Below are 22,474 nucleotides of genomic sequence, written 5' to 3' on the forward strand. Positions count from 1 at the left end.
CAGATCTACAGCACTCTCCTTGCCCCTTGGACCTCATGGATGTTAGTCCAAAGTACCTCGACATGCCCTGTTTTTCCCCTTCATCCTGCCCCATCTCCACAATGGTTGCTTCATCAAACTGCCTTCAATTAAACCACATAAGTGTGTCATCTGTTTCCCCTCTACAAAACAGTGCGAGCTCCTTGAAGGATTGTTGAGGTGATTAAACAAGGTAATTTGGAAAATATAAAGGGCACTCCGTAATTGTTAGTTCTCTCCATCTAGCCCCCAGACTGCACCCTACTTGGAGTTTTAAGATACCTCTAAATTCTCTGCCACGGGAAGGATGCGGTGCCAGGCTGCCCGCCTCTATCCAATCCCTGCCCAGCCCGTGGCACCGGGAAGCCTCTGCCCCCAACCCACCCAGTTCTGAGCCTCCCATGGGCCTCCAACCTTAGAGCCCCCCACATCTCAGCCCAAGGGAAGCTAGCTGCCTGTCTGTCTGCCTGTCTGCTCCCTCCCTGATAGTGCTACCAGCAAAGCCACTGTCTCCCACCCATTGCAACCCCAGCTCCATTGGAGTCTTTGAATCCAGCCCCCTGCCTCCAATCCCCAAACTCCAGAAAGATAGTCTCTCCAGTTTCGCAGGGAAGGGGATCTTCCTGCTTCCAGCTTCCCACTGCCTAGGCCACCAGGAAAAGCACTGTGGGGCTCAAGCTTCCCCATGCCGAGTGGGCTGAGGTATGTCCTTCTCTGGCCCCTCCATGACAGCTATAGCTCAAAGGGACTTCAGAGAGTTTGCAACCAACTTCTCTGCTAGGACAGGAGTCTCCTGTGCAGTCTCCCTAACCAGGCTGCCCAGCCTCCCTGTTCACACCTCCCTGCGCCATGGACCCAAAGCTCATCCCTCCCCCTTAGGGCAGTCCCTTCCCCATGGGACTACCCTGCCCTCCTCTCATTGAGCCAAGCTAGGTTTCCAGGACTCCCCCACCACCTCAGCACTTTTTCAGTACTAAGAGCCCAAGGAAGGATTACAGGAAAAGCCTTGAATATTAGAACAGTAAAAACCTAAAAAGCCATGTGATGCAAAGATGAGGCCCCTCCCCCTGGTCCCACTCCACTGCTGGACTCCTCTCCATGGAATCGCAGTGCTCCAGGAATGACAGACTTCACAAGTGCCCAGGAGGAGTCTCACAGCAGGCAGATGCTCTGGTATAAACTTCAAAGGCAGCATCTGAGGCCTCGGAGGAGTGCAAAGGCCCAGGTGCAGGAGGTGGCCTCATGCCGCAGAACTGGATCTCACTTTGAGCTCCCCATCTGCTCCAGAGGCTGGACAGAGAGGGGCCTTCTAGGCCAGACACACCCCTCTCTGTGCCATCTCACCCTGGATCCAGCTATGTGACCCTGAGTCAATCATTACTCCTCTCTGGGCTGCAGGATTTGTATCTATAGAAAAGGACTGAGCTGGGAGCCCCTGAAACTCTGCTAGTGGGGTGCAGGTATGGCCATGTCCAACATCTCCAAGTGATAGCCCTGGATCCTGGTTAGTCCGATCTGAGCCTGAATACAAAGACACCATGTTCCTCTAGGGCCCTCACTGACGAAGAAGGGGTCCCAGAGTCTCCTGAGGGAGGCCCAGCCCCACACGTGACAGCCCCTCCAGCCCAAGTCCACACACATATCGTCTCTACCTTCAGGCAGATGGGACTCGGGAGAGAGTGTTGAGTACCCAGACCTTGGGTGTGGCTTTACTGGGTCAGCAGAGCAGGGGCACGGGCCTTCACACACATTCACTCATCCCTGCCTTTACGCTGAAACATGGACCCCCACATACATGGAGATACACACCCACATACAGTTTTATTAGAACATATGTGCGTAACACTGTACACAGAGGTGCACACACTCGTGTACACATAACCATTTACCAATAATCAGGCATAAAAATGGGCACTCATGTATTCACACCTATGAATATGTCCACACTTTTATACAAACACTGACCCACACACTTAGACTCTCAGACCCATAAACACACATGCACAACTGGAAGCTCACATTCAGGTTCACACACACAGAAACACAAATAAACCAACCAATCTTAGCCCTCATCTCAGGATCAGGCAAATCACAATCCAGCTGCAATTGTCATTCTAGATCCATTTCCAAATCTAAACTTGTCCCAGAACTGTGAGGAGGTAAAATACCTTGTCCTCTGGCTTAATGCTTTCTACATGTCTGTGCTTGCCATGTGGGATCTGGTCTCTCCTCAGCTCTCCTTCCTCCCTATGCCATGTCAGCAGTGCCCTCACCCTGGGCCCAGTGGGAGTGGAGAACAATGGGCTCCCCCTACCCCCAGTCATCTCTGCTCCCAGTCCAGCCTCTTCCTCCCTCTGGCCCTTCAAACATGAGGACCATCCAGGCTGCAATTGACTGTGCACGACAGCAACCCCTGCTGGAGACAGGTGGCATTACAGCACAGCTCTATGATACACAGTCCTCACTCCCCAGGCTGGGGTGGAGGGGAGCGGGGTAGAGGGGGGAGGAAAAAGAGGAAGAGGAGGAAGAAGCCGGGAAGAAGTGTGGAGGATGAAGAGTAGCAAAGTGCTGAGAGCACCATGGATGAACCTCAGAAGCCTCAGATTGTTTCTCCAATCCTAACCATTCAGCCCAGATCAATCTTTCCAAAGTCCAGCTCTAATCAGGCCCTGCCCTTGCTCCAAACTCTTGGGAAGAGCCTGGTGGGCCATGGCAAGAAGTTCAAATTCTCAGCCTGGAATTGGTTGTCTGGGGGTCTGCCTAGTCTACTTCCTAGCCTCATATCCCTCGGGGCTCAGCCTTTGCCTTCTGTCCCTTGAGTCAGGTCTTTGTTCCTCTGTTCCTCTGCTGAGATGTCTAATGGTCTATATCTTGCCTGTCCTTCAATGCCTGGCCTTTGCCACCTGGAACAATAATCCATGGAAAGAACAGGAACTTCGGGGAGGGCAGATATGTGTTCCAAGCCTGGCTCCATCAGTCCCTGGCTGAATAGCTCTGGGCAACTTATTTCCCGTCTCGGATCTTCTGTTTCTTCATCCAGAAAACAGCAGTCTCTTGGGTTTGTGGTGAGGATTAAATGAGATCATAGATGTGAAAACAGTGCTCTGGAAGCTGTAAACTTCTGTGTAAATGTGTGAAGAGTCCTAATTATGGCCTAGTCCCTTTATCCCCCACCTGCACTGCCCAACACACAGCAGGCTGAGGGGTCCTGAGGGAGGGATTGATGCTGCTCCACTTTTGGGCCCTGCATCCCCCAGCCCCCTCCAGGGCCTGTCCCCAGCCTGCCTCAGCAGCAGGGTGCACATTTGCCTGCAAGGAGGCTGGACTAAGTATACTTACTGCAAATTCACACCAGACTACAACTCCCAGAATGACTCACAGACTGCTATGAGTGTGGCCGCTGGCTTAACCCCTTCCTATTGAGCCCTTTCCTCCATTGTATCCTCTGGGGGTTAGTCCCTGACCAGCCAGTGCAGCCTAGGGAGGTGGTCACATGTCTCTGAAGGCCCTCCCACAGAGCATCCACACTTCTCACCATTCCCACCACCATGGCTCCATTTCAGACCTCCTTGTTGTCTCCCACACGATGACAGCTTCTGGGCTCTTAGCTCTGGTCTCTCCCCCTCCAGGCCCCCACTGAATCTTTCTAAAAGTGTAGGTGAGTGTGGGTGGTTTATAATGGCAACAGCTAACCTTTATGAGCACCTGCTGCATGCCTGCCACTAAGCTCTCCACTTCCAGATTCTTCACGGTCATCCTGCCATGAAAGTATTAATATTCCCAGTCCACTATTCACACAGGGTTCAGAGAAGCTAAGTAGCTTGCCCAGGACCACACAGCTACAGAGTAATGGTGCTGATATTTGAACCTCCAACTGTCCACCACCTTTTCTATTCTATTCTCAAAGCCTCCTCTGGCTTTGGACCCAGCTAGCCATCTAAAGAGTGAGAACCCAGAAACCTCAAGGTCCACATATTTCAGCAACTACACTGTTGGGATGTCCTCCCAGATGTCTGACTTAAATCCCTTCTGCTGCACCAAGCCCCAGCTGCCTCCTGTTTTTCAGGGAGGGCAGTGAGAAGGGTGACTTCAGGGAATTCGAGAAGTGGGTCACGTCACTGGGGACCTGGCCTTTCCCAGGGAGCGGGCAGCTGAACAATGGGAGATAAATGTGTTGAAAACATCCGTTACTAAATATATCGACTTCCCGAGAGGATGGGGGTGCTCACAGGGAGCCTGTGGCCCCTAACCTAGAGGCTACAATCTTGTGGCTCAGACAAGCTGGGGCACTCAGAGCAGCAGACAAGGCTGTTCTGGCTGTCCCGGGGCGGGGCAGAGGGGGTGGGAGGCAAGCAGGGAAGGGGGTGATGTCTCATCCTCCCAGACAAAGCTGCCAAGCCTAAGCTAGCTTATTTGCATATTACTTTGCATTCATTTGCATGCCACTTTTTGGAAGGGGCTCACATTCAACTGCTGCCTCTCCCCCATTTTCAGGGTCTCTGTTCACTGAAGATTTCATTCCCAAGCAAGGAGGAGTCCCTCAGCAGTTCACTGGGAGAGACCGAGAAGTTGCAAATTCACACCAATGCTTACATGTCAAAGCTGCTGGGGGTACCTTGGCTATAGAAAGTGCTTCCTATAGTCTAACCTCAATTCCCTCACTTCTCTCCTTCTCCTTTCTGCCCAGGCCTTCCCATACCCTTGCACTTCATGCTTAGGCCACTCTGAACTCCTCCAGTGCTCACATAAGCAAAACCACGCTTGCTCTCCCCTCAAGACCTTTGCACATGGCATTTGCTCTTCCTGGAGCTGTCAATTCTGCCTGAAGAAGTGACTCTTCCTTTTAAGGCCGGCCCCAACCGCCCCTCCTCTGAAAGACCTTCCCAGCACACTGGCAGAGGTAGGCGGGACCATGGGCCTTCCTCCATGTGGCCATTGCTCTGTCCAGCTCCCCGCAGACCGGGCCTGTTTGGTTGGGCAGCATTCCAGGAAATACCCACTAAATGAATGAGTAAATCCTGATCTCCCTCCCCTGTCTCTCTCAGCCCCTGCTGCCCCCTCTGCCTGGATGACTTCACTCACCAGCAGGAGGGACAGGGCTGGAGAGGGCCTCGGTCTCCTACTCCCCCTCCTGTCCCAGAAGACTTCCCCCTTATGCCCACAGCCCACTCTCACAAAGCCAGGAGATTCCACACCCCTCTGTGCTGGTAGGAAGTTCTTCCTGTTGTCTATCCTCACTCCCTTTTTTAGCCATGCCTGCTTCTTTATCATTATTTTTGGAGAGGGGTCAGGGACTGCCCCATCTCAGTTTTACCATCTGTAGTGGGATAAAGGCCGCTTATCTCTCCCTACTCTCTGCCTGGGATGTGTTCATACCACTCCTGAACCATTATGCCCCAGCCTGGCCCTACTTGGGAAGAAGGATAGTGACCCAGGATGGAGAAGGGACACAAGGCCAAGCAGCCAGGCCCTGTAGAGGATCCCAGGACAGATATAATCACTCCAAGGGAAGGGCTGCTCAAGAGGGAAGGGATGAGCCACCTGTCCCGGGGGTATGTAAGCAGGGCTGAATAGATCTGTGGGCAAGTTGCAGAGAGGAGTAAAGCAACTGCTAGAAGGTGGCCCAGATGCTCTACATGTCCTCCTCCGCTGGGAGGCTGCACTGAGCCTAGGTGCTCAGCTCTGTGCTGGGAAGCATGAGGAGAAGGCTCCTGCCTCAGAGGAGCTCCTTGGCTGGCTGGGTAAGGACCACACACCCAGGGGGCATCATGGGGGGAAGGCTGAGTCTGGGCCACAATCTTGATGCCATACTGCAGGGTGGGGGTCATGGGGTCAGAGGGAGGGGTAACCAAGGAAGTCTTCCTGGGGGAGGCTTCCTATTTCCTCAGCAACCTAGTCCTATGACGAGAAGTCCAAACCCCTTCACCTGGCATTTGGGACTCTACAGAATCTGGCCCCTCCTGTCCTCTCTTCCTCTTCTCCACTCCCTTCTTGCTCCCACCAACCCAAACTCTCTGTCCCTTGGTCACATAGCACTCTCTCACATCTGCCCCGCTTTACGTGCTGTTCCCTCCGCTCTTCCCCATGCGGGCCATTCCCATCCCTCCTTCAAAGTGCAGCTCAAGTGTCTCTTCCTCGGAAGCCCTGGCTTGGGGTGGGCCCCACAGTTCCTGGTTCCCTCTGCACAGCACTGTTCATACCGCAAGGCTGGAGGTTTCCAATCCTGCCTCCCTCATCAGACCAGGAGTCCCTGAGAGCAGGGTCTGGGTCTGTGTCCATTCTGCGTCCCTAGTGCCCAGCCCAGTGGGCACCAAGCAGGCATTGGACAGTTGCTGTTGAGTGAATAAATGAATGGGAGCCAGAATGGGAGCATGCCGAGTGGGTAGGTTGTATAGGCCCGGGCAGCAGGAGCCTGGGGAGTGTAGGCCTGATTTGACAGCAGCCCGGCTCAGGGTGAGACTCCCAGGCCATTAAGACCGAAGGCGGGTATGGCTGGGAGCTCTGCCTCCCTTATTTGGCTAGATCCCAGCCAAGCCATCAGCAGTCCCTGGGGACAGGAGGCTAGTGTGGGAAGCAGCAAGAGTGGCAGGAGCTGCTTGGTGGGCAGGGGCAACTGGGGGGTGCAGGGAGCATAAAGGCGATTAACCCTCACCAAGCCGACCCAGCTCAGGCAACCCACAGGTCCCCTGCAGGGCCTGAGAAAGGAGACCAAGGTTCGCATCTGCTGAGGAGCTTCAGCCCTGGCCTTACAGCCAGAGGAGGTGGACGAAGCCACAGCCTCAGTTTCCCTGTCTGGGAAGAGGCAACTCCATGATTTCCAACCCTCGGCACCCAGGCTAGAAACCCTGTGGGGAATCTCTCCTGCTACCCTGTTGGCCTGACTTTCCAAAGGCTTTTCCCCTCTAACACCCTGAGCCCCTGAGGTCCTGCCACTGCACCTCCCACCTGAGTCCAAGCCCAAGCCACCTTGACATTCCCCATCCCATCCTCTTCCCCAGGCCCTCCAACTTCTCCCTTCGGAAAGGCCCTGGTCATCTGCCCCTTGGTCCCCCTGGCCCCAGACCTCCTAGATGCCCACGCGGTCTGGCCTCCACCCTGGCCTCCCTGCCCCCTCGCTCTCTTCCAGTTCAACTGTGACAGTAGCACGGGGGCAGCTTTCTAAAACCCAAACCTGATTCTGTCCCTCCACCACACGGAACCTTCTCAGACTCCCCAGGGCCCTCAGGAGAAAGCCCAAGAGGTCTGGAGTTCTAAGTGCTGCAGGCCGAGGTCGCTGCTCCTCCCTTCAGCCTCCTCCTGGCTCCAGGCACGGGCCCCATCCCCACCCAGGGCCTTTGCTGATGGTGCTCACACTCCACCCCCACCTGTTAGCTTGATCCTGATCTTTATGCTTAATTATTTGCAAGCTATTTTATGTCTAGGAAGCTGAGGAGGCCCCAGAGGGCAGAGCCATTATGGCCTATTTCTTTTCTGCTTCTCCCCACAGGGTGGAGAATGAATTGTCCTGGCCTCACAGGGGTGGTCGCACAGTCAGCCACCCCCGCCCTGCCTCAGTGGGCCACCGTGTCCCAGCTGTGTCTTCAACCACCAGGGGAAGGAAACAGCAACCCACACACAGTTGGAGGAACACACACATAGACACACACACACACACACACTCACGCACACCAGCATCAGGATCACACACCCACACCCGAACACTTAGCCTAACAGACATCCACGTCTATATGCACACAGTGAATATTAGCAACACTAATATTCACACACTAGCAAAGGAGCACACAAACATGGATGTGCATGGAATCAGACACCGTACTCAGTACTGTGTCACTCTATTTTGCAGATGCAGCACATCTATTAACATGCATGCCGACATACAAACTCAAACTAACACACACCCACCCGCACCGACACACAGAGCACCTGCTCTGACACGCGTGCAGATGAACTCTCACGGTCACACAGCGTGGCCCACACAGCCTGACAGGCTACTGCCCACCCGACCACCAAGGACTCCACAGGCCCTTCCATACCCCATGTGTCCCCTTGCACCTCGCACGTGTACACACACACGTACCTTCATGTGCAGGCATGGACCTGCACCTCCACGGACTTGGAGACACACATGTCACTTGTCCCCCACCTCGGCAGCCCTCAGATGGTGGAGGGCCACCTCCACAGAACCCCCCACTCACCTGCACAAGTACTCCCCCCACCCCGCATGTGGACACACATGAGGCTGGTGCACAGGGGCCTCATTCAACCAGCCCCATGGCTTTCTCTGGGACAGGTGTTTTGAGGGTAAAGTTGCCTAAACTGGTGGCTATGAATCCCAATCCCATGAAAGGCGGTTGCCCCAGACCCTCTTCTGTTCCAGTGCCACTCTTACTCATTCAAATTCATGTTTGTTTTCTCCCTCCTTTATTCTTTCTCTTTCTCACACACATACACACACACTCACACACACACACACACACACACACACACACGTGGTCCCAGACATCTCATCCTTCTCCAAGGTTCTTAATCACTTTATCTCAGCCCCCTAGAAGCTCCTTGGAACTCCCGGCAGACCTCCCCCACCCCCAGCCCCTGGAAGGATAATTCAGGTTCATTACCAACCCCTCCCCCAGCCCCTTCTGCGGGACCCCAGCCCCATCACCCCCTAGGTTGATGCAGACACCCCCAGCCCTGTGCAGAGGCCCCCCAGGCTTCAGTGCAGCAACCAGGCACCCAGGAGCAGGATTGATCCTCCCACGTGGCTCAGCTCCACGCCAGCCCCAGCTCCTCACGGGCACTCCCAGGACCCTTGTCCATGGTACGTCTTGCAGCCGCTCGCCCAAACCCCAGCCCCTCGATGGTACTCACGGCTCAGCCGGTCGCGCTGCCGGGTACTGCTGGCTCCTGCAGAGGATGGAGTGGCCGCATGCCTGCCCCATCGCTCCTCATCGTCTGCCTCCCCAGCCAGACTAAGGTGGCACCTTGCCCTGTCCACCCTGCCCGGGGCTCCAGGCAGGGTGCCTGGCCCAGCAGGCACGGGGACTGAGAGCGCTAGCCTGTCCCCAACTCAGCCTGGACTCAAAACCCTGGGCCAGCGCTGCTGCTGCCCCCGTCGCTCCCACCTCTCCTGCTTCCACTGCCTCTGCCGCTAGGCTGGCTCTGGGAGGAGGCTGGAGCAGGTCTGATAATGCAGAAGAGGGAGGGAGGAGGGAGGAGGGACAGAGAAGCCCAGACAGAGAGGGAGACAGGGAGGGAGGGGTAGAGAGAGACTCCGGCTGGGAGAGGAAAAGAAAGACTCACACACAGAGGAACAGACAGACAGAGAGAAACAGGAAGGAGAGAAATACATGAAGGAGAGAAGAGAGGGATCAGAGCCTCAGAGAGATCAAGATGGAAATATAAAGAGATCAGAGAGGCATAGGGAAAACACATACAGAGGAACAAAGAAAAGAAAAGAAAAAAAAAGTAGAGATGGAGAGAGAGAGTGAGAGAGACAGAAGCAGATAGAGGAGCCCAGAGAGGTACGAGGATGAAGGATTTGCTCTGTGCACAGACTAGAATGGGGGCTGGGGATGAGGGGCAGATGGATGGGACTCAGACCCTGTGCTACCCCATTAGAGAGGCCCTCAGGGTCAGGGACACCTCTGAGCCCTCCTCAAGTCCAGAAAGGCCAGTCCTCCAGGCAGAACCTGCTCCTCTGGGCTCCCTTACTGAGTTTGTATCATGTCCTGGGGTGCATCCCCAGTGTGGAGCTGGGTACACGGGGGGGGACTCTGGGTGCTTTTGCTAATGGCCTTTGGACTCAGAGTCTTGTCACAGAGTCCACTTTTTGGTGGCTCTGCTTAGTTGGGACACTGTGGGACCGGATGCTGAAGCATGCATTTTTTGTTTGTTTGTTTGTTTGTTTTATTTTTAAGTAATCTCTACACCCAACATGGGGCTTGAACTCACAACCCTGAGATCAAGAGTCACATGCTCTACTGAATGAGCCAGTCAGGTGCCCAGAAGCATGAACTTCTCCTAGGAGTTGTGGGCACCCAGGCCACAGCCTGCCCACATACGTGGCTTTCCCTGTCCACAGGCTATACGCATGGGAGAAGGCCCACTGGACGCTGTTGCCAGAGAGGACTCCTCAGGAGGAAATCTTAACCCAATGGAATGGGGTCATTTTATCAATGGGACAAGTAGGGGGTTGTCTCAGTAGAGAGCCTGTCGAACATAAAAGAAAAAGCTCCACACTTTGAGGCAGGAAATGGGGGTTCAAATGCTGGCTCCTCCACTAACTTATTCATCCATTCACAAACACCTACCATTAGCCAACTTCATTAGATATGACTCAGACTGTTCCTTGCCTTGGAGAAGCATCCAGTCAAGGTGTGTGTGTGTGTGTGTGTGTGTGTGTGTGTGTGTGTGTGTGTGTGTGTAGTGTGACAGAAACACAGAGTCTGTGGTGCCCAAAGAGGGCCCTTGACTCAGTCTGGGATTGGTGAGCATTTCTGTAAGAGAGGATACCAGCTGGGTCTTTAAAGGACCCCAGGAGAAGGGGGTGTACTCACCAATAACCTCACGCCTCTGACCTGTGGGGGCAATATCCCCTGCCCCACACGCCAGGACCCAGGCTGCAAAGCCCACGAGACGGAGTGAAAACCTAGCCCCTGTGAATGGGCACGGGGGTGCACAGTGGTGGTGGGATGGACAGGAGTGACCCAGCCCATGCACGAGGCCTGTCCAGGCTGACAGAAAGCAGTTTTCTCATGGCTTGCGAAGTGTCGGGAAAGAAAATGGGAGGGAGCTTTTGCTCCCCATTGTGGCCCCAGAAGATAGACTTTCAGACCTCTGAAAGCTCTGGCCGAACTGTTTTCTCAGCCTGACCCATACCTGGGACCTCACTGCTCCATGCCTGTCAGCTGGGAAGGCATTTTTCAGGCCCAGAAAGCCCAGGGCCTGGCCCACGTCCAGACTTGGCCTCTCATGGTTCCCCTTCATGCCCCAAGGAGCCCGGCAGGAAGAAGCTAAGTCAGAAGAGTTCAAAGGAGGGCACCTCCTGGGCACAGGGGAAGCAGGTGCACTGAGACTTCACCTACCCTCAGCCTCTTCTCTGCCCTCCCACTCTGGAAACTATGGTGGAGGCCTCATCTTCAGAAATCTCCTGGGAATATACTCAAGCAAGTCAGGGAGGAGGAAAGGTCTCCTCCCACCCCACTGCCACACCAGAATCCCAGCTGCAGAAACGAGGTACTCCAGGACTTAGAGCCAGGCAGGCGGAAGTTCAGATCCCAGCTCTGCCATGTGCCCTGGGCAAGTCATTTAACCTCTCTGAACTTCAATTTGGTTTGCTCATCTGAAAGGAGAGGTCACAATTTCCAAGCTCAAAGAGTTGTAAGGCTTTGGAAAGGTCTGTCAAGTTCCCAATGAATAGTCTTCCTCCCCTCCCGTCAAGTCCCGTGCCCTGAAGAGGTTGAATTGATGGGGCAGAGGGAGTTACAGCCTCAAATGTTGGGGTAGGGGCTCCTGTAGGGCAGTGCCGGGATGGGGGGATGCTTCTGAAAGGGGAGAGGGCCGGAGTGTCCCGGCCTGCTCTTCCCTCCCCCTCCGGCTTGCAGCCTGCCAGGCTGGCGCGGCAGGACCCCCAGGCCCCGAGCGCGCCCCGCGCCCCGCGAAGCCCCGCCCCACCGCCGGCCCCGGCCGCTCTCCCGGGTGCTGATCCGGGCGTGCCACGCTCACAGGCCCCGGGCCGGCGCTTTGCAGCCGGTCGGCAGACACCGTGCCTGCTAGTTCGGGGAGCTGGCGGGAGGTGAGAGGAAGCTGGGAGGCGGGTGGCTGCCCAAAGTGATGGGAGGATGCAGCCTCTGGGATCCAGCCTCCGCCCTGCGCCCCCTGCCTCTCGAGGACTGCAAGGCTCCAGCTACCTCCTCATTGCCAAGGAAGGCGGCTTCTTCTGAGCGCCCTCTCCCGCCCCCTTCCTGCTCGGCTGTTTCCCTCCCACCTTCCAGACGGCCCAACCTCTGTCTCTCTCGCTGGCTCATCCTATCTTTGCCCCCTCAACATGGGTGCTCCTCAGAGGAGCACCAGGCCCTGTCTCTCCTCTTTCTCCACCCCACCCTCAGGGAGTTTGGAGCCTTCCCCCAACGCACCAGCTCCGTCCGAGCGCCCCCTGCGGCCCAGCCCTCTCCCCCCCGCCCCCCCGGCTCCGGTTGCCTCCTGGACATCTGTGGGACCACCCCGGGGGCCCCCACACTCAAATATTCAACATCCAACATATCTTTTGTCTCTATCAAAGGCATCAGCAAACTTCTAATTCCGTCTGGAAACTTCGAAGTCTCTTTGCCTCTTCCTTCTCCTGCACTTGCTGTGTCAGATCTGTCACTGTTAATTCTCCCTCTGTAATCCTCTCTTCTATCCACTGCCTCCATCCTTCCCGGCCCAGCTTCCTTCCCCTCCTCTGGTCTTTCTCCAGCTCCCTACCCCAACTCCGCCCCTCCATTCCACTCCACCCTGCACCAGGCACTGACTCCCTACCTAGCTGGTCACGTAACTCTTCCTCAAAACCCTCTCCAGTGCTTTCAGGATAAAGGCCGAGCTCCTCAGCCTCGTATTTGAAGTCTCTCGTGTTCGGCCCCGACCGACCTCTCCATTCTCTGATCCACACGGAGCAGGGTCTAGTCCCTAAGCGTGCATCAGTTCTTTCTTCCTCCTTGACTTGGTACCCTCTGGTTGCCAGGCTGACTCCACCCTCCTCTTGCTTTTCTCTGCCCATCCCAAATCTATTCTTCTTGGATCAGCTCAGCACACACCCTGCCCAGGGGACAGGGTGGGCAGGAGGGACCACTGGGTTCTGAGCTGAGCAGCCTTTGGCTGCCTCCCTCTTCCCTCATTTCTTCCACTGGATCACACTTCCCTCAAGGACAGGCCAAAGTCCTAGTCACCTCAGCCCCAGTCCACAGCCTTTGGGCAGCCTCACCAGGTACGAGTGAGAAATGTTGCGGAAAGTAGGAAGGACATACAGGTGAGTGTGGAAGTGAGACAGTGCTTGAGAGCTCAGTGCAGGATTACATCAGAGCAAGGCCTCAAGAAAACGCTGCAGGTGGATGGTGTGGGGGACTCCTTGCCCCACTCTGTGGGAACCACTGCCCACCCCCGCCCAAGGGTAGGCTGTGGCCATGGAGTGTCCCTTAGCCTTCTTGGGGGAAGGCGGGTAATTGGCGGAACATGGATTTCATGGAGGCTTGGCCTGAAAACCCCTGGCTGACTCCCTCTGGCTGAGAGCCAGGAGGGGCCCTGCATCTGAATCTTGGCAACTGAAGCCCAAGGAGGCGGGGGGGGGGGGGGTGGAGTGGAAAACTCTGAGCCATCTCACAGTGCTCCTCTGCTTCCCCCTCAGCCTGGAAGATGTCCCCTGTGACTCCAAGGACAATGCCTGAAGGCCACCAATCCTCGCCAAGGGCCTGGCATAGTTCCCTGTGTTCCCACACTAAGCACAGACCCCATCACGCCATGGGTGACAAGGCCCTTGTGGACAAAGGGACAAAAAGCCACCCCAGGCTCCAGAACAGCTCTAAGCTGGTGTGGCTTCTTCAGCACCCCAGGAAGGTGGCTTTGGGGACCCAGAGCTGAGGGCTGAGGCACTGTGTGGGCCTGCTTCAGGTCCAGGGTCAGTCTGAGCTGAACTATGAAAGACGGGGCGACCTCACACAGGGGGAGTAAGCATCCCATTCCTGCTGGGCAGGGGAATGAAGTGGTGGAGCAGATGGCCAGTTCAGGAAGGGGAGAGGCAGTCAAAATTCAGCCCCTAAGCCCAGAACCCAGTGACCCTTCCTGTCTCCACTGCCCTGTGCATTTGGTGGGGAGCAGGGGTGCTGAACTGGCCCATAGAGGATGGACAGGTTTGGGATGGACAAAGAAAAGGAAGAGAGGGAAGTCAGCCAGGGATGGGGCTAGACCAGATGCTTGGAAGTGCCTAAGGTCGAGGTCATCTCCAGGAATACGGACCAGACAGCACAACAAGATGCCAGAGCCAGTGGAATCCAACTTCTTATGGTGCAGAGGGGGAAACAGGCAAGAAGGCAGAAACATGCCCAGGTCACACAGTGAATAGAAGGAGGACTCTAGACCCAGGACCAGGGACCCCTGGCCACTGTCCCCTCCACTACCTCCTCCTCTTTGTAATCCTCCACCTCTCCCTCCTCCTCCTCACCTCTTCCATGGAGGCACAGGACTAGGAAAGAAGGCTGTGGATACAGCTCGTGACCCTGGGGAGGCATCCCCAGGAATGTGGCGTTCCAGCAGGGATAGGTCCGAACAGGCGTGGCCCCTGTGGCTTCATACTCTGGGAAAGAATTTACTCTCCCTGGGGTTCTGGCCCCCGCTTCCTCATCTCCACTGGCCTCCAATGCGGCACACCAGGATCCTCCTTCCAGGAGGCCCTGATCTACCCACTCAGCCCTAATCTACCTCTTCCCCCTTAACTCCCCGCACCTGAGTGGGGGCGGGAGGGGGTGTGACTCAGTGGGATAACGGCAGCTGCTATATTTGAATGATTACATAAGCCAGGAGGGAGGCAACTGCACTGTGACTCCATCAAGGTCGGTAGACAAGCTGAGGCTGGGCCTGGGAGGCAGGGTCTCCTCCCTCCATCACACAGCTCCAGCCTGAGCTTGGACATGACTCTACGTGGACCTGGGATCTGTGAGCTTGCATTGCTGGACTTCGAGGGAGGCCCTCCCTAGGGTTAACCACACTAGAAGTCTCTGTTCCCTCTCTACCTTCTTAGAAAAATAACCCCCTGGTCTCTAGAAACCCTACGGCCAAACTTAGACTAAGCCCAGATCCTCCCCATGAACTCTCTCCAGAAGGAAAGACAGAACTGAAAACATGGTTTGTCACGGACTTAGAAAAAGAGTGCCTGCTGGGGAGGGCACCGGGCATGAAGCTTTGGCTCACCTGCACCATCTGGGAAGGACCTGTGTTCCTTCCCAGCCACACCACTTATTAGTCACCTGACATCGTCAAGTCCATGCCTTGGTTTCTTCAGCTATAAAATGAGAATATCTTCCTCCTGGGGTTTGTTGCAAGGATCAAATGAGAAAACACATGCAAAGCCTTAGCCCAGGAAGTGGTGGGTGCTTCATTGTGGCTTATCAGCATTATCATTTGCATCTGGCTGGAGACCTCCCAGATTGGAATGACCCCTTTGCCCCAGTAACCACTGACCCGGGTGGAAGGTGGGAACCCAGAGGAAAGAACCAATGTCTGAGAGTCAGAAGCCTGGCCAGACTTGCTGTGTTCCCCTGAGCAAGCCCCTGCCCTCTCTGGTCCTCAATCAATAAATGAGCTCTCAGTCAATGAAAGACCCTCAAGGTCCCCAGCTCTGGAGCTCATGTTTGCAAGAGAATCCACCCTCCCGCCCCCCACTGGGGATTCGTGGCTTGTGGCATTGGAAGCTGGAGTGCAAGTACAGATGGTCAGGGTGGGGGTATCCTGGGCTGGTATGAGCTGGGGGAGGGCGCCAGCACAAGGCCCATCTCCTCAGAGCCGCTTAGCAGCTCCCAGGAGGCCATGGGGGGCCCCCTAAGAGGAGGGAGGCTGTGCCCACCCAAGCTGTGTTACCATGACGCTGGTCTCCATGGTGCCAGGCACACAGGAGGAGGGGCTGACATGACAGGATCTGGAGGCTCAGGACCTTGGGTCCCCTAGGCCTGTCCTTCTGTTCCCATAAGCCCCCATGAGGTCCCCAACCGAAGGCCCCCAGGAGGGAGGGCAGGGAGGAAGCACAGTTTCTACCTCACGGGGTCGAAAGAGTGCTGAGAGGACTCCGAATGACTGAGACGCAGGGAGAGAGAGACAGGAGCAGAGAAGTGGCAGAGAGGGAAGGATTGAGAAGCTGAGGAGACAGACGGAGGGAAAAGCGGGTGGTGGGGAAGGAGGACGCTGTAGTCAGGGAGTGGGATGTGCCTCCCAGGCTGACAAGTGGTGGGAGGGCCATCCAGCCCATCTCTTTGGTCTCAGTGTTTTGAGGTGGTTGGTGGTGGGAGGACAGAGTGGAGGAGGAGAAGGGTGGGGGCAATTTTCCTAGAGAGCTTTGTTGTGGGGGCGTTCAGACACGTGCCGTGCGCGAGCATATCTGGAAGTGCAGGCTGAGGTGTGCAGGGCATGAGTGCGCGTGTGCGGCCTGTGTGCGCCCGCATCACCAGGTCTCCAGGGTGACAAACGGAGCAGGAGGAGCTGTAACCAGGGCAAAGAAAGTGCGGAAATTTCCACAAGCTCAGAGTGGCATGGGAGAGGGGACACGCCAGGGCTGGACCAGCTCGGGCTGACCAGGGGGCCCTGCTCCGGTAGCTCCTCCCCGGGCCTGGCCCTAGCTGGGGCCAAGTGACTGGGCATAGGCCCACATACTCTAAGTACGCACAGTATGGAAGAACAATCCAGAAGAGCTTCCTGAAGGAAGTGTCATATTGGAGGAGAGGTTGGGAGGTTCATGCCAGCCGTACCTATGTGTATATGTGCGACAGACAGACAGACATTCCCCAGATTAGGGCCTGGATCACACGTTGGTCACAGAGCTAGCTAAAGGAATAGGAATTATTCCTTGTTCTGCTGAGGGAAGACCCCAAGGAGCCCATTTGACTGGGATGTGGTTACATTTAAGAGGCAAGAAAGGCAAAGCCCCCAACACCAGAGGCATGGGGGATAGGACCCGGGGCACTGAGCTGCACCCACAATGGGCTGATCACTGCAGGGTCACATCACCTTGCCCCTGGCTCATGCTGTTCCCTCTCCTTTCCCTCTTAACTCCACCTGTAAAAATCTGCTCATCTTTGTAGCCTCACCTCCTCTGTGGAGTCTTTCCTCATCAATACCCCTGCCGGAAGGGCTCCCTCTCCCCCCACCTCCAGCATTTACTTATCTGCTCCCCCTCAGTGTCCAGTAAAGCTCTGCACAAAGTACGTGTTCAAGAAGTGCTTGTTGAAGTAAAAGATATTAGGCCTGGAGAAGACTCTGGATGCTATGTCTCCCCAGACATGTTTGGGAAGGGGATTATCAAGGGATAGTGCTGGTACTTCACACATATTAGCTCATTTAATCCTCCCATTAGTAGGTACTATTAATATCTCCAAAGTAGATGAGAACAGTGAGGATCAGAAACCTCAGGAACTCAGCCAAGGTTCCAGAGCTTATACATGGGAGCGTCGGCATCTGCCCAACTGGCATCCACACCCATGTTTTTCCAAAACTGCGAGCTGTGGGCAGGGGGCTCGGGAGCCACCAGAGCATGGGGCCAGGTGAGAAAGCCTCAGCTCCAGGCCTCCTGCCAATCCCTTGGATCTGGGGGAAGGAGGAGGCAGGGCCCATCTTCCCCTCCCCTGCCCCATTGATTTCCTGCATAGCCTGGGGGTCTCCCGAGGCCTGGAGGCCCTCCAAGGCTGCTGAACACTTTAGCAGCGTGGGCAGGTTGAGCAGAAAGGAGGTAGCAGAGACAGACAGACAGATAGACAGACACCCCACCCCATCACCCAGCCCTTCCCCCCTTCCCTCCTCCCTCTCCCTCCATAATGCTCTCACCACCCAGACTGACTTGCCACAGCCTTTTCTCCCAGGGCTCACTGTGGTCCCCTGTGATCAGGTCCAGACTTGGGTCACCCGGTCCTTCTCTACCAACACCTCAACCTACCCTCACCCTGGCTTGCACCCCTCCCTACCATGTGCACCTGGCAAGGCTTCCAGTTTTCAGGGCCAGCTTGGGGGCACCTCCTCCTCCAGAAAGAGCTGCTCCCCAGCCCTCAGCAGGTCTAGCTCTGGGATCTTCACACATCCTACCCCTCACCCTCCCCCCAATCCCAACCTCAAATATGTGAATATAAACCACTCAAGGTCCCAAGAGGCCCCATTTCTAGGAATCCTTGTGACCAAGACCAGCAGAGCCTCCTGCCCTAATCCACCCATCATCTGTTGTCATTGCCATAATTCATTAAGGTTGAGGCCTGAAGGCTCCTGTTGGGACGTCGTCCCCGATCCCAAGGGAAAGCACTTTAAGTTATCATTAACTCCTGACAGTTCAGATCCCCTTTCCCAGCGGACATATGGGGCCACTTATAAGAGGAGAGAGAAGAGTTGAAATCAGGAGGGATGTGGAAGAGGGAGCCCCCCCCCGAAAGTGGGATTGTAGAAATGGACCTCAGGCCTGATTCAGGAGAGCTATGTGACCTTGGGCAAGTCACCTCCCTTCTCTGAGCCTTTCTTCCTCTGCCAGGAGGAGACAGTGCAGAGAGCACAGGTACTGACCCACAGTGGGTACTTGGAAAAAGGCTACTCTCTTTCTGGCTCCTAGATCACGGGAGTCCAAAGCACTTGGTGTTGCCTTCCAGAATATCACTAGTCTTGGAGTCAAAGGCAGGGCCCATCCCACCCCACACTCCAACAGAACAAGGCCTGGGCCAGGACAGCCACACTGGGGTCTCCAGGACCTGTTCTGGGACCAGTAATGTTGAGCTATCCGTGGCTGCCCCCTGGTGGCCTAATTGAGTCACTGCAGCCAATCCCTGAGCCTGGGCAGTGACATTGGCCTCCTGGCATTGGGGCATTTCCAGTCTCACCCACCCTCTCTCTAGGCTTCAGAACTAGCTGGTCAGTCCAAGGTCAGATCCAGGGAAGAATTCTAGCCCCTGAGCACTTGGACAATAATCTTGTCCCAGCTGCAGGTAGGTAAGAGGGGGAGACTCAAGGGGCTTAGCCCCAGCCTGTGAAACTGGCCAGGAAACCCATTCCAGTCTGGCATCCACCTCCCCTTCGCAGGGGGAGGCTGAGCCTGGAATATGGAACCTGGAGGAACCTTCAGGTCCCCAAGACCCCATCCATCCACTGGCCTTCCCCAGAGCCGGATCCTATGAATCAGAGGTCATGTGACCCATCTCCACCCCCTTTGCCCAGCCCCCATTGGCTGAGGCTAAGGTTGGGAGGTCAGCCTGTCTGCCTGCTGAGCCCCTGGAGAGAGGCCGGTAATGAGGCACTAGGCAGAGGCAGGAATGTGGTGTCTGGCCCCTTCCCAGGGAGTCCCAAATAGGTCTCTGAACAGCTCATTATCTCCCCCACTTGCCAGGGCCTTGTCTTCCTGGAGGAGATAACCGGCAGTGCCCAGTGAGGGCAGCCTCCTGGGGTAAGGCAGGGCCCACCTCTGGAGGGGCATGCATAGGCATCAAGGGACACCTGAGACTCTTCTTCCTAATTTAATAAAGCTCCTGTGACTCTGTGACCTTGTGTCTCAGAGGGGCTGGTGGGGGGCTGCCCTGAGTCCCTCACAGGCTACACCCAGGCCCTGGCCCAGACTCTGGACTGCAGCAGGGAAAGGGGCTCACTCCAGCTGGGGTCTGTCCTGGCCAGGGTCAGGACCGGCCTTCCCCAGCCTGGCTGCACAGGCGTGCAATGGGGATGGCATGGAGCTGGGCCGGGGCTCTGCCTGTAGCTAAACAGCTCAGGGCCCGGGTCCCCCCAGCTTCACGGCACTAGGCACTCACCTCTGGGCCTCCTGAACTCCTGGCCCCTCCTACACCAGAACACCTAAAACCCCCATCCAATCACAGGCCTCAGCAACACAGGATAAAATATACAGATATATTTATATTATCAAAAGGCCCCCAAAGTGGGGAAGGGGCACCAGGCAGCCTGGGCCCTCCCAGTCAGCCTAGACTGGAGGGGGCTCCTGAGGTCCCCCAGGCCCAGCTCTAGGCTACGGAGAGACATACCCAAGAGCTCCCTCCCCATCCCAGCTGAGTGTTCCTTTAGAGCATCCACTTTTTGCTGTTCTGGAGTTTGGGACAAGGGGGTGGGCACCCTTCCAGCGGGGCCCCAGGGCCTTGGGCCTCTGCAAGGATGGTGGTCCCCCAGAGTTCCTGACTGACACCCATCCCATCTCTCCAACCCCTCAAACTCAGGGTGGGTGACCCTGGACAGGGGAGCAAGGCCAAGCCAGGAGGGCTGAGCACCCGGACAGAGCCCATGAGGGGTTCCTCCTCAGGCAGACCCTGCTGCCCTCCACTTCCTGGCCAGGGAACCCCGTGCTGCAGTCAGGATGTGGGGCGTGGGGGTGAGGCTTCCTCATGCGCCCCCTGCTGGCTCACACCGGGCACGTAGGGCATGAGGGTGTCCGAACAGGAAGGCTTCACGGCAGCAGAGTCCCAGAGGCAGGGGCTGGCTCCCGCGCGCTCAGACGTTGCGGAGGAGCTGTGGGAAGGCACAGAAGCCCAGATTCCATAAGCACTTTGTGAAGGTTCACAGGGGCCGGCGGCCACTCTGTAATGCTGGCCTGGGAGTGCTCAGGTCAGCTGGGGTCCCCCAGGGCCAGGCAAAGAGGGGACTCCTGTGAACTACGCCAACCAAAAGAGCCTGTCAGGATTGGTAGGAGGACAGAGGGAGGGGACGGGCGGGGGGCAATCAGAAGTGGAGAGGTGACTCAGGTGGAAGGTGGACCCAGCCAGGCCCCAGCCCTCTGCCCGCAGGGACTGAAAGCCACTCACAGAAAGGGGGTCCGCAGCAAAGGCGGCCACACTCCGGCGCATCTCGTTCTCACTGCCACGCAGGGGGATCAAGGACACGCTGCCCAGCCGGACCTCAGGCGCTGCCCGGGACACACGGGAGGGCTCCGAGGGCCACACCAGGCCGTCGTGCTGGGGAGCAGGTAAGAGGAGGGCACTCAGCTCAGCCGGACGCTCAGCTCCGGATCCACCCGCCCTTCCCAGAAACGCCTCCAGCTATGAGCCGAGGTGACACCCTCAGCTTTGATCCCAGTCAATATGAGAAGCAGCTGTTAGAGGAGAACATGACTGTATCCCTGGCAAAACGCAGCCAGTGATGTTACCCCACAAACTCCCACCTCCAGGTCCACAGACTGCTCCAAGAATGCGGCACCAAGAAGACCATTCTAGAGGAACGTGTGTGTGCCTCCTTTCACCAGGAACCAAGAAAGCCACCTGTTACCCTTTAGGCTTGACTACCAAGAAGCTCAGGGCTAAAAGGGCGCGGCTTAGGGCCCTGGTACAGTTCTGTCTCCCTTTTCCCCAAACAATTCTGAGCTCTCATTTAAAATCTATGGCTGGAGTCCACCCCCCTCCCCCCACCCCAGCCCTGCGCTGGCTCCAAGCCCTTCCTAGCCTGTTCCCACCTGGCCCACTGCAGCGGCCACCTGACTCCCTCAGTTCCTCCTCCCCTGCACGCCGCGTCCAGAATGAGCCCTCTCTGACGCAAACCTGCACACCATTTTCTTGCTTCAAACTCTCCCTTCAAACTGCTGACTAGGTCAAATTCGGCTTCCTGGGAATGGCCTTTAAGGCTCTTTGAGATCTGGCTCCTGACTCCCTCCCTTTCCAGCGTCAACCTCTGGCACTCCTGGCTTCTCTCTTTGCACCCTGCCGGGCAAGCTGTGGTTCTCTTGCCATGCCTTTGCATCAACTGTTCCCTCTGCCTAGAAGCCGCCCCCCACCACCGCCTTTGCAGGGTGAAGGCTTCGTCATCCTCAGACTCAGCTCCCGAGACACCCCCTCCCTGCCACCTTCCCCACCCACGGGCCACCTCCCCCAAGTAGGGTCCCCGGGCTTTTCTCTGTCTCCACACACTGATCACACCGGGCTATTGAACAGGCCACTTCGAGGTCTGTGTTCCTTTCCACCTGGGGAGCGCCTGAGGATGGGGGTCTGCACCCCTCTGTCTCTAGCATGCCTGGCTTGGGGCTGGACCAGCATGGCCTCTAGGAAGCGCTTACTGAGTGAATGAACAAATGAGTTAAAAACAACTTAAAATCTCCTTGAAGCAATTGGTGGTCTATATAGTGAAGAAACAAACATACCCATTGCCCAGAATGGAAGCCTCCCAGGACCCCACCCTCCTCCTGGTACCTGCACAAAGAGGAAGGTGGCAAACCACTCCCGGAGTTCCATCTGCGTCTCACAGCAGAGGTACCTGCGGGGTAGGGCACAGATCTGGACACTGCCAAGGCGGAGCAGGGAACACCCTGCCTGTCTCCCCAGCCCAGGGCCTCCGGGCAGGGCACAGATGTGGATAGTGAAGGGACCCAACCAAAGGGGACATGCAACCATCCCTCCTCAGCCTGGGGTCTCAGGCCAGGGCCCTCACTCACCACTGCTGCTTCTCATGCTTCTCAGTCTCGTGCACCACTGTGAAGCCCCAGCTGCAGGGGAGGGACAGGTGGAGTCATTTGTCAGCCCACGGAGGCCTCCCAGCCCTGGTGCCCAGGACAGAGCCCAGACACCTGGGCCAGAGCCAGGGAGCAGAGGTCAGGGCCTTCTTGCAAGCACAGCACATTCTGGCCACCACCTCTTCCTCTCAGCCCACACCAGCCTCCCAGGCCCCTGGCTCCCCACCCCCTAGTCCCTGCGAGACAACCAGGCACAGCCTGCGGGAGGAGAGGAGAAAGTCAGGAAACCAGGTCTAGCGACTGCAATTAGTAACA

General features: G+C 56.5%; 2 protein-coding genes across 7 annotated transcripts in view; both read right to left on the bottom strand.

Annotated features, from left to right (window-relative positions):
* PDE2A (phosphodiesterase 2A) overlaps window positions 1-9,195 on the bottom strand; it is a 91,101-nt gene extending 81,906 nt beyond the window's left edge. For both annotated transcript variants that reach the window (XM_036119459.2, XM_036119460.2), the window contains exon 1: window positions 8,887-9,195. In XM_036119459.2, the coding sequence (XP_035975352.1) occupies window positions 8,887-8,957 (71 nt within the window). In that variant the 5' untranslated portion in view covers window positions 8,958-9,195. The remainder of the gene's footprint in view (window positions 1-8,886) is intronic.
* A 10,414-nt stretch (window positions 9,196-19,609) lies between these two features.
* The window catches only part of ARAP1 (ArfGAP with RhoGAP domain, ankyrin repeat and PH domain 1), a 61,471-nt gene continuing 58,606 nt past the window's right edge, over window positions 19,610-22,474 (bottom strand). For all 5 annotated transcript variants that reach the window (XM_036119453.2, XM_036119450.2, XM_036119451.2 and 2 more), the window contains 4 exons: window positions 22,142-22,192; window positions 21,900-21,963; window positions 20,526-20,675; window positions 19,610-20,232 (listed from right to left, as the gene is read on the bottom strand). In XM_036119453.2, the coding sequence (XP_035975346.1) occupies window positions 20,215-20,232; window positions 20,526-20,675; window positions 21,900-21,963; window positions 22,142-22,192 (283 nt within the window). In that variant the 3' untranslated portion in view covers window positions 19,610-20,214. The remainder of the gene's footprint in view (window positions 20,233-20,525; window positions 20,676-21,899; window positions 21,964-22,141; window positions 22,193-22,474) is intronic.

The sequence above is a fragment of the Halichoerus grypus genome, chromosome 11 (assembly GCF_964656455.1).
Source record: "Halichoerus grypus chromosome 11, mHalGry1.hap1.1, whole genome shotgun sequence".
NCBI lineage: Eukaryota > Metazoa > Chordata > Mammalia > Carnivora > Phocidae > Halichoerus > Halichoerus grypus.